This window comes from Synchiropus splendidus, chromosome 17 (assembly GCF_027744825.2).
Source record: "Synchiropus splendidus isolate RoL2022-P1 chromosome 17, RoL_Sspl_1.0, whole genome shotgun sequence".
In the NCBI taxonomy this organism is placed as follows: domain Eukaryota; kingdom Metazoa; phylum Chordata; class Actinopteri; order Syngnathiformes; family Callionymidae; genus Synchiropus; species Synchiropus splendidus.
Genome location: NC_071350.1, coordinates 10,583,313 through 10,594,883, shown reverse-complemented (window position 1 = coordinate 10,594,883; position 11,571 = coordinate 10,583,313). Strand labels below are relative to the sequence as shown.

The following is an 11,571-nucleotide window of genomic DNA, read 5'->3' as shown; positions in this document are numbered from 1 at the left end:
TGGCGATGATTGGACGGCCGCGGTGACGTAACGATGACGCATTTTTCTGATAAACGACCCATAAATTCATTACTTGAATAAAAAGTCCATGATATAAAATGTTTTAAAACTCACCTTGATTCTTTTTAAGTGGTCTACGAAGTGTGGCTATTATTTGATTTCCCCAAACAGAGCATCTATAGTTTCAGTTTCATTCAACAGTGCTATACATTTCCACTTAATCTATCAATTATAATGGTATATTTGACCCCAGCTGGTTGTAAGCATTTAGGATAATGTATGAGATGAACTACAGAGCATTGTTTGCTGAAGCAAAATGACTGAAATCGCTGGAGCTACTAGAGAAAGAAACATTGCTGGTCAAGTTCTGAGCCAGAAATGTTTTTGAGTTATTTTTCACTTTTATTTATTTATTATTCTAACTAAGATCTAAGCAGAACTGGTCTTGTGATCAGCCTTTGTTGTTTTATTTTATTTTATTTTATTTTATTTTATTAACAGCACTTTATTTCGAAGCACTTTCCTAGTTGGTGGAACCCCCACTGACCATGGCAATAAATTCTATTCTGATACTGATTCTGCACAGTCGTCGGTTATGTTATCGATCTAGAAAAAAACAATGACCCGCAAAGTTTTTTTTTTCTTGGCTCTTTTTGACATGACTTTCTAGATTATGTAGTTAAAAAGTCCAGCAAAAACTCTTTCAATTTCAAAACAGCATGATGTTTTTGGCCTTTCATTTTTCTCTGTGTCTATATTATTGTACTCAGCAACATACTGATTCCCTCACAGGAAATCCAGGTTTATTGGTCCCTTTAATGGGGTCACATATCGGATAGATTATGCAAACCACAAACAGACAAACAACCACCCCCTCGCGCACCTACCGACTATTTACAGTCATCAATTGACCTGTGTATATTATTGGACGGTGAGAGGAAACCAGAGTGCTCGGAGGAAACCCACGCAGGTGCAGGAAAATTGCCTCAAGTTAGATACCTGACCTTCTTGCTCAAGGGATGCATATATTCCAAAATTATTATTCATGGTATTGCCATGAATTCCATTGTTTTTCAAACGCAATTTTTTAATAAAAAAAAAAACACTAACTCTTAACACTAAGAAACAAGGACATTTGAAGGAAATAACTCGCGTGAAGACCGATGAGAACAATAAATCTATAGCATCCCACTGACCGCACCATCTATCAGGCTTGTTCATTTGGCTGGAGGTTGTGACATCCCAGCAAAGCGCGGGCGCTTATCACATCTCTCTTCCACCTTCCCTGATAAGCGATGTCAGCTCAGATGCGAGCTCTTCCTCCGTGGATCCGCTCTGGCACCAGACCTCTCCAGGCTCGCAGACCGGGTCACGACCCTGTCACTCGCAGCAAACAGAAGCGGCCCCCTGCTGTCATCAGAGAGAATTTCTCTCCATAATCGCACGAGCACACAAAAAGCAGGGAGCGTATGCTACACACGCGTCTCACGGGCAAGTCAGTGTTCAGTTCTGGGTCTCTTCAGCAGAGGGTAGTCAAGCATCAGAAATGTGCGGCCAGCCTCATGGCCCTCACACAAAATGGTTGGAGCTCAGTTTGATGTCAGGGAGTAAGCGCACATCTGCAGCGGCTCGAGGGCCAAATGTGGCCGTTGTCGACGTTCATAAGGCCATTGAGACATCAGTGGGAAGAGAATGCTCCATTCAAATTTAATACTTGATCAGTCTGGCAGAGTATAATGGGCTATTCATTATGACTAAATGTAAATTTTAATGGCAGGACTGACATTACCCAAGCGATAAAATGCTATATATACAGTGAACAATAAACTGTATTAATGGTGAATAGACTGAAGAAGAAATTTAATATTTAATATTTCAGGCTGTATGTGATAAAAACCCATGGATACAAGCATGGGGTGCAGAATTAATTTAAAATAATTTTATAAATAGGGGACTTAGACATCATCCCAGAAGAGAGGAAGAGACGGAGGGAGCAGATGATGAAACTCAAGTGTAAGAGTGTTTTTAAATATCTGGTGGGACACAATTTTAATGCCATTTCTCCATGTTATACATGTTAAGTTATCTTGTTGACACAGTTTGACCAGATTCATGTGAATGTATAAGTGTTTGGAAGAGCAGATCACATTTGAATCTTGTTTTCAGTATCATTTTTAGTGCAAGGGAGTTATGCTGGGTTTAATCTGAATCCAATAACTCTCACTATATCAAGCCACTTCTGAGGGAGGCATCACGCAACAGTACAAAACAGTAGTGGTCCAGAAGTGCCTCTTGACAGACGGGGTCCTCATCGTAACTGGATGCGGCTCTCACTGACCACCTAAAAGAAAAAATAGAAAACACCTCCATGCAGTTGATAGGGATCCACAGGCGTTGGGTCAGGTGTCCTGCAATTTGCTGTCAGGATTGGCTAAAAAAAAGTGAGGTCATTGTATAACTGTCAGTACACAAGAAAAAAAACATGAAAGAAAATATATAGCTAGAAATATTTGGAGTGAAAACGTACATTCAAATGATGTTGTCAGCAAAACTAACACGTTTTTTTCTCTGCACCTGGAGGAATCCTTGCGACAGCTGTTTAACACACACAGTCACAAACCAGAGCAAATCGTCTGAAGCACAGAGGAGGGAGGGATGAGTGTTCTTTGTGTATACATGGCGTGATGTGAACATAAAATGAGAAATCATATTGCACACACAAAACACTCAAGTTTCAAAGGGGCAAATAGGTGTTTCCTGACTGTGTTTGCTCGCGACCGTGGCGACAAATAATGATAGATAAGTCAGGCTGAAGGTCACAGGCTCAATTCCCTGATGGGAGAATTCTCTGTCACATAAACCCTGCATGTAAATGGGGTCACGTAATGAAAGTCTTTTGTCCTCACAACAACGTGAAGCTGCTCCGATTCCCACTTGCAAGACGTAAACAAAGGAATTGCAGGTTCCATCAAAGATTCAAATTATTGCAAGACTTCCGGTGTATTATGGGACTTGTGGTATGAGTATTGGGATTCTGATATTGATGGGTGTAGAATATTAAAACTTAATGAAATGGTGTGGTCTGTCACTCATGAATTTGACAGGGGCTTTCGAAAGCCTCTCCGTTTCAAGGAGACGAACCACAGTGCAGAAAATACTTAAGTTCTCCCTCGCAAACATCAGCATGTTCACAGACATAAAAACAATCCACGGCGCCCCCTTATGCAAAAGAATCGACACACAACGCAGTGCGTACAAAGTATATAATCAAGTGTATTTTCATCTTTATCCACGTTCTGTACACATATTGATCCATTTCACATGAACACTATACAATAGCAATGAGTGAGGAATGGAATATTTTCTGAGCACCAAGCAGCTCGTTTTGAATGGCACTTTTATCAAATAAACAAAACAAAACAAAGAAATCACAGAGAGGAGTAAGTAAATGTCGACTCAACGGAGAAACATGGCTTTATATTTTCGATCAATTGAAGCAGTACATATAAAATGCACAATGTTTTCTTCGAATGACTCGTATATTGTTGAAACAAAAGTTATTCCTGCGGTTATCGGAGTAAAATGTGCTTTCGTCTGGATTGAAGTAAAAGGCAATCTAAAGTGTAACATGTCGAGGAGTGTTAACAAGATACATCGAAATATCATCACAATTCACAAATCTTCAATAATTCATCTCATAGAATAGTCTTTTAGTAAATGATTAAAAAAAAAACATACATGTTTGGCGGCTTTACAAGTAATATCGACCGTCTCCAAGTTATGTTTACATGTGCTTTTGAGTCATGAACGTTTTGTGGAACAATCAGGAGAGGAGGCGAGTTCTCTCTGATTCTGTTGCTTCATATTTCTGTGCCGTGTTCCCTGTTTGGACGATGGGCTGAAGGTAGGAGCTTCTCTGATTCCAATCCATGTCACACACACACACGCACACACACACACACACACACAAAGCCTCTTCGCTCACCACAATATGTACATACAAGCAATGTTTACAAAGTTACCTGCTAGACTGACCATTTCACAATCGACCCTACTTGGAATGGCATGGTACATTTACGCTAATATCGCACAAAAACCAGCTTCTGCTCCGTCGTCGTTGTTGACTGGGTGGAATATGTGGAGTGAATCCGTTCGTTTTCATCCAAATATCATGCTTCCTCGATGCTCCGGCTTCTTGACTGACTGGGGCGCTATAAGCCCGTATTACGTAACGCGGACGCTGAAAATGTCTTGTCTAAATAAAGGCTGTCGTTCCCGAGTGTACTCAGATTACCAGGCTGCTTCTCTGCTCATTTACCGTAACATTTTCAATAACTGATGCGTTCTGCTTTGTTTGTCATAATGGCGACATTGAGACTTGAGAAAGAACATTACAAAGGAGTACAAATTAAACATTTCGGCAAATCTGTCGGGATGTTGTCTCCGCTCTTCCCCACCGTACCATGCTATATATATATACAGAGTCTTAATGGCTTAAAAATGAAACAAAGTGGTGAAGACAGAGTGTGTGTGTCGACGGACAGTCTTGTGAGTCTGTATCACTTTCGGAGCTGGGCAGCCAGATACTGAACATGTAGCTGTTTAAAGCAAAAATGCTGCTGCTTTGTACAGTTTCAAGACGAAATAGGAGAGTGAACACGCGAGCATCCTCTTGTCCCAGTCTGCTTCTCATCTCAGACGTAGTATTCTTTGTCCTTGTTCTTTTTGCCCTTTGTGATTGCCTTGGCCACAGAGGCCGTCGCTGTGCTTTTGTCTTTCACCATAGTCCCGTTGCCCTCCACAGCGGAGTTGTTGGCAAAGTTGTGGCTGGGGTCGGCTTGGTACGAGCCCTCGTCCCGGTTGCGGTACTTGTACATCGCATAGAGGAGTATGAGGATGCAGAGAGCAGCAGCAGCCACGATGCCGACTACCATGCCTGTGGTGCTGCTGGACTCCCTGATCACCTCCACGGCGCCTGGTGGGTTCTTTTCATCAGAGGCTGTGGGGTTGGCTGTGGGCACATGGGGAAAATTGGGTGGGTAAGTTAGTCCTGGTGTGTTTCGGGATGATGGAGGGGCAGGGGGCAGAAGCACCTGGTCACGGGTGTTCATTTTGCCTGCGGGGATGTGGAGCTGGTCGGGGTTGGTGGTGGGAACATAGGGAGGTAAGGGGCGGGGTTTGTGGACTCCACCATCGCCGGCTGCGGGAGGTGGAGGAAGGACTGTCCTGTCAGTGACCAAGGGGGAGTTATTATTGTAAAAGTCCTCATCGTCTGATTCCGTCATCTCCCCAGAGCCGAAGGCCGAGACCTCCACTGGGTCACCGCAGTCCTCCTGGTCCGGAGGGCAGGAGGGGTGAGGAGGCAGGATCAGGGACTCTTTGGTGGTCTCGAGTGGGGAAAGGAGGGTCGGGGGAGGAGGGATGAAGGGATAACGGGTGGCGATGGATGGGGGCTCAAGGGAATCCACTGTTATAATAGGCAAGACTAATTCACCTCCTATGAAGAAAAGAGAGAAGGCAGGGGATGCTAGTTAGAACAGCTGCAATCTGGGCTCAACACTTGTGTTGTGACAGTTGAACGGAGTGCTGGGCGGTACTGACGCTGACAGAAGACTGTCTGTTTGACAAGAACTGTCGGAAAAATGACAAACAGCGTGTGTCAAACTCGAGGGCCAGGGACCAAATGTGGCCCATACGTGCTGTTAAATAAATGATAACAATATAAAAGATCACCAACACGTCATGGCAGACAAAGACTTGCATTCAAGCACTGCCTTTGGAAGGTGTTGCGAGTGCCCAGCACCAGTTCAACTGAACAGCAGTAATATAGAACATTCTCCAGATCCATACTATTTTAAGATCTAATTTATGAGGAGAAAGTGAACAAAAATCTAGCACTTGACTGATGTATGCGGGTCCGGGTTCCTATGTGTTCACACATTATGTGGGTGTGCAGAATCCTATGGAATCAAACTATACAACACATATGTAAAAAAGCTCACATGAAAGACACAAATACACAAGATGACCTGTGAAAGGCGGCGGCCGAACGAAGAGCAAATAACAAACAGAGCACATAACAAACACCATTAAATTGGCATGCTTCTGTTTGCACATCTGTGGGCATGGGGTGAGAGGTGACAAGAGAAATCACAGACAATTTATTTTCTGTCGGAAGCAATTTACTTCTATGCGTCGAGCATCGGGACATGGGACCAGACTTCGCTCATGAACAATAAATATTTCAGCAATATACATATCAATAAGTCAGTGCATGCATACATCTTATTTGTTCTGATGAAACTCAGCCTGAGCCTCTTATCCAGGACTGTGCAAGGCCCTGTGCTTGAAAATGACTGAGGCCTGCTGGATGGGGTAAGGATGTGCTGGAAGAGTCCAATAAGACTCAGCAAGGGAGGCGGGTTTTTGGTTTCTTGTCTTGTCTTGACAGAGAAGCATAAACCGGCCTGGGTTGAGCATCAGCTAAGTCAGAGATCATGGTTATGGATGTGCAAAGGTTGGACTAAAAAACCAAACCCTTCACTGAAGTGACATATTTTAGAACGGAAAATGACACCGACTGACCACAAGCGTTGCTTGTTGTGGAGGCTTGAGCGTCTCAGGGACTGCCTGGGTTTTCAATCGGGAGGTGAGATACTAATAGGTTTCCGATTTTAAACCCAAAGCAGGACTACTGAGCAACATAAAGGTAACATCTGACTTACGACCGGGATTGGTTCTGACCAACCAGCCGTAAGTCACGTTGGATGTAAGTTGAAAGCCATTCAAAATGCCCGATGCGAAGGTTATATGTACTACTGTATAGGATACATGATGTCAATCTGTTGCGGTTTTAAGCAACCTTTTCTATTGAATACTATTATATAGCAAGCTGTTTACAGCCGTAAATGTTGTACGCGATGCCAGTGCTACGGTGCCAGACATTCAATTAAAAAAAAAAAAAAGCATCTGGTGGTTGTAAGTCCGGATGGACCTAAGTCGAGCAGGTCGTAAGTTGGATGTGACTTGTACAATGGGAATTGAGAAACTTTGGAACACGATGTAAAAGTCTTAAATGGCTCGACATCATTGGACAAAATGGAGTGATAAAGAGTGATAAACTAGTGTTCTTATTCCAGGGATCACATGCTATACAAACATATCACCATGTAGTTTGGACAGCTCCGTATATTCCATTAAAGTCGTATTATTTTCCGGCTAACCTCCATGTGTGGTTATACACGGAATAACCTCCTTGTCTTTGTCTGGCTCTGATGTCTGAGCTGCATTTCTGTCTCTGCTGACTTATTTATAGCAACCTTTCGTCATTTTCATACATTTCCAGACCGGTTTCTGATAAGGTCATATTAATAATTAAAAGTTCCATAATAAGGGCAGACATCTCCTCATGTTCGCCGTAACGCCTGCTGACATCGGCTTGTGGTGACTGCAGCACACGCGGACCTTTCCTAATTTCACCGTGTAGGAGACATGACATAAAAGCTAATCTGCATGATGGAACACTAGCGCAGTCTGCTGATCAAAAAGTTTGATATCAGGGCAGAATTAATGACCATACATTAGCAGCGTGGAAAGTTATAATGAGTGCACAGGACGGTTCTACAGTCAAGGCGTTCGGTGGAGTCGATTGTTGTCGCTGTAAATGACCCACCTGTTCCCGGCTCGCACTCCTCCAGGTCTTCGTCGTCGCTCGGACATTCGGCTGACGCCACCAAAATATCATCCGAGTTCTGTGGCTGTGCAGGAAAATAATGAGACGCTTTATTGGAACGTTTCCTTGCTGCTTTGTATTTGAGGAAACGCTGAGGAGTACAGCTTCAGTGTTCACTCCAAACAACATGATGTGTGCACAAACCAACAAACAAACATGCACATTATTGTCTTATCCTTTCAGCCCTACGGCTGATTCGTCTTCATCACACAAACTAAAGAGCAGAGCATGGTGGAGAGCGAATCTTGGCTCAAGATTTTATTCCGTAGGAGCATCATGTTTTCAAAACATGACAAAACAATCCATAAATAATGGTGACACTTTAGGTTAACCATCACATAAGCATAATGGCCGGTAACTCATAATAAAGTACTGGTTTACGTTTCATTCAGCCTCACTATATTTTGCCTGGAATGATCACTGAACATTCAGGCCAAACAACACCATAATTACTGAGTATTAACAGTTAATAAACAAGTGATTATCTTAATAATAGTGAATCTATGTTAAACAATTGAGAGTGATCCAAAAATATAAAGTAGACAGGTTTTAAATACGTTTTTTTATCTAAATACTAAGTAAAATATGACAAGAAACACACGAAATCATCAAAATGATATAATCAAAAAAGATGAAATGAAAATAAAAATGAAAAAATACTTTAATTATGTCAACTGTATATGTATTTTACATTATTTCCCTGTAAATACGGTGTATGTTTTTTTTATTTAACATTTCTTCATAAATACAATAGGAAGCTAATGAAAAATATTAAAAAATATATGTATTTAAAAAGTATTTTGAGGAACAAAAAATACCTACAAAATGGACAATGAAAAGAATTTAGTCCTGAAAGAGCAGACTCATATTTATTGTTCAATCTGACATGATGAGGGCCACATGAATACGGTCAAAGGGCCACATGTGGCCCCCCGGCTGCACCAGAACCAGGTCTGGTCTAATGCCAGATGTTAAGATCTTTTGACGCTTTTCTTAATACTTTCGCTGATATAATGATTCTAAAGGGCACTATGGCTGAAACCAGAGTCTTACCTTTGAGATGCTCTCCCTCAAGCTCGGAGACCGCTGCCGGCGAGTGGTGGTGGTCGCCATGGTAGTCGTGGTTTCCATGATGGTGGTGGACATGTCAGAGACTGCCAGCGGGGTGGCAGCGGTGGTGTCCGTGGTCAGCACTGACAGCGAGTCCCCCACCAGACGCAGGTTCCCCTCCACCTGAACGCTGGGATCATTCTCCGCTGCGAGTTTGAGAACTTGGAGCCCATTGTAGTAGAGCCCTGAAATCTGACCCTGGAAGGGTCGACCTTTGTCTTGACCTCCAATTTTAATGGCCGCCTGGCTGTTAAAGATGGTCAACTGTCTCCCTACAGTCAGACATAGAGGTGTAGAAAGAAAACAGGAGAATAGTATTGTAGACATGATCGTGGTTTGGATGACAGCACAACAAGATGTAAACCGTGTGGGAATTTTGGGTTATTTTCACTTGAGCTATATATTTAAAGCTTCATTTTACAGGGGCGGGGGTGTTAAGCAGCAGTTTTAAATTTAAAACATGCAGGTTATGAGGGAAGGTTCACAGGTTTTATTTACGTACCTATTTACACGTTTTAATGGTGTTAATAATCCAGTCTTTGTTAGCATATTTAGAATGTGTGTGACATAATAGCTGAACATCCCTCCTTCCTCTGACTTCATTATAACAAGCTTTGTTCGGGTCCCGCTGGTCCAATTGTTCTGAAGGGGCCAATGAATCAAACAGCCCCAATGTCAGAAACGTCACTGATAAGCAACGTCGGATCAGAGGGAGGACAGCGGTAATGGGCCCATCTCCAGAGAATACGTATTAGCAAAGTTAATGGCTGCAAACTGTGATACGCCTTGTCAGGACCGCTTCCTGGCAGCGGGGGGAGACCTGAGTGCGGCAGCCTGATATGGTCACTTCAACAACAGTAAATGAGTCAAAGCTGCAGGGAGGGGGGGGCGTGACAGGAGGGGAAGGGGGGGCTCTCACAGTGGTTAGAGTTTGTCAAATTCTCGGCGTGTAATTCCAACATTGTTTGAAATGATTCCACATAAAAGGATTGCAGGAGGATTAGACAGGGGTTATGTGTTTTTAGATAATCGGTTTATGAATCTTAATTAAGGGTGCGATTTTCCACAAGGTGCAAGAGCGACAAAGAACGATGTCAACTACGGAATGGAGTGATTTAAAATTGTGCAACGAATTGAATTTTCGAATCCCCAATCGACGACTCAGCGCTATCATTACTTTGGCCACTTGATCCTTTGTCACCCTTGTCTTCTGGAGTCGCACCACCCATGTGGGGGGAGGGGGGAGGTTATTTAGTGTTTATTTAAAGGATTAGTTAAGTTTTACCTTTATCGAGTAGCCACTCGTCTACTACCCGACCAAGTCTGTATGGGATTCTTTGCCTAGCAATAGCCAGTCGCTCATTATCATAGTGTCCTTCAAAGAATTTGGAGAGACAGATTAAAGGTTAAAGTCTGCAAGTTAGAAGATAACAAGAGTTAGAAACAGTCTTAGAATGGCTAACAGCTTGAACAAGTTTTAACCCTAGACGATCTTGCTTTGGGTCATCTTATTAAGCATAACAGAGTTAGTGCTATTATTATTAAAGGTCATGTTTAGGCTATTTGTAACACTACTCTAGTTAGAATCATTCTGATATTTTTATTTAGCAAATCATTTCATCTGTTCATAGTCATCTTAAAACAATGATTTGTAAGCTTTGTAAACAACAACAAAACATCAGACTGTAAACAATCAGGAATTATTATTGAGATAATAATGAGAGCCAAAATCTTGCCCCACTCTTTTCTCCACTGTTTCGCAGACGACACACAGATGTGAAGACCGTAATATCCAGACTATAAGCCGCTATTACACATGCTGAAGAGCGTCATGCTGCCAAAATACTGAGCCTCATCGCATGAAACCAATGAAATCACAGGCGTTTTATTGACCATAAAGCAGGTGCGCTGTTTTCGCACCTGCGTGTCCGCAGCTCCGCCAGCAGTGCTGATCTCCTGAAGGACCAGAGCCAAGAAGCAGCAGCTGAGACCGGCTGTGGTGTCGGACACGTGGGCGAAATTTTGAGCGCTTTATTGCAAATGTGGCGAGTTCATTATTCAAGTTCAGAGTGAGTTTGTTTCATGAGTCAGTCTCCACGCTGGACCCCGTTTTCAAAACTAGTTTACTAGAAGTGACCGCAGACAGCACCACTGCATCTGCGGCTTATAGACTGGTGCGGCTTATGAATGAACAAGATCTATTTTTGTCCTCAAATTAAATACAGATTAATATTCTGGTGTGCTATATAGTCTGGAATTTACGGTATTATCATTTACAGACAAAATCATCCAGTGTGGCAGGACTTTGGCTCAGCACATGCGAAGACCAATGAAGGCAGTTACACAAAATACATACAAAAAGTGCACAGTTTCTGGACCACAAGGGAGCGCTGTGACAACAGTAAGACATGTTTTAGGCCAACATAGGATATATATACAGTGAGAAAGTTTCGACTTAACAGAAGTCAGATTTTCATCAAGGAATTAGACTAAATAAATGTTTGGCTATAGAAGTAAAGCAGTGTGAAATGTAAAAATGATCCGTGTACAGGTTCTCAGGTTTCCAGAAGAGATTTTGTGCTGGACAAACCCGAGAAACATGTGGCTCCTCTTCACCTTGTTCTTTAGAAGGCACAGATTCTAAATGTCTGGAACCTGAAGGGACTGAATCTACTGAAAGTGGATGGATACTTGTGTTTTAAGACTTAAGAGTTGTTGGCACTAAGGAC

At 42.5% G+C, this 11,571-nt stretch overlaps 1 protein-coding gene across 9 annotated transcripts in view; it reads right to left on the bottom strand.

The window, feature by feature from the left end:
• Positions 1-2,776: 2,776 nt before the first annotated feature.
• Positions 2,777-11,571, bottom strand: part of LOC128748482 (neurexin-2-like) — a 164,730-nt gene continuing 155,935 nt past the window's right edge. For 4 of the 9 annotated variants that reach the window (XM_053847316.1, XM_053847319.1, XM_053847317.1 and 1 more), the window contains 4 exons: positions 10,128-10,217; positions 8,786-9,114; positions 7,673-7,757; positions 2,778-5,497 (listed from right to left, as the gene is read on the bottom strand). In XM_053847316.1, coding sequence (XP_053703291.1) covers positions 4,695-5,497; positions 7,673-7,757; positions 8,786-9,114; positions 10,128-10,217 — 1,307 coding nt within the window. In that variant the 3' untranslated portion in view covers positions 2,778-4,694. Of the gene's footprint in view, positions 5,498-7,672; positions 7,758-8,785; positions 9,115-10,127; positions 10,218-11,571 lie in introns of all 9 variants that reach the window. The other 5 variants (XM_053847318.1, XM_053847323.1, XM_053847322.1 and 2 more) reach the window with 5 other exon arrangements.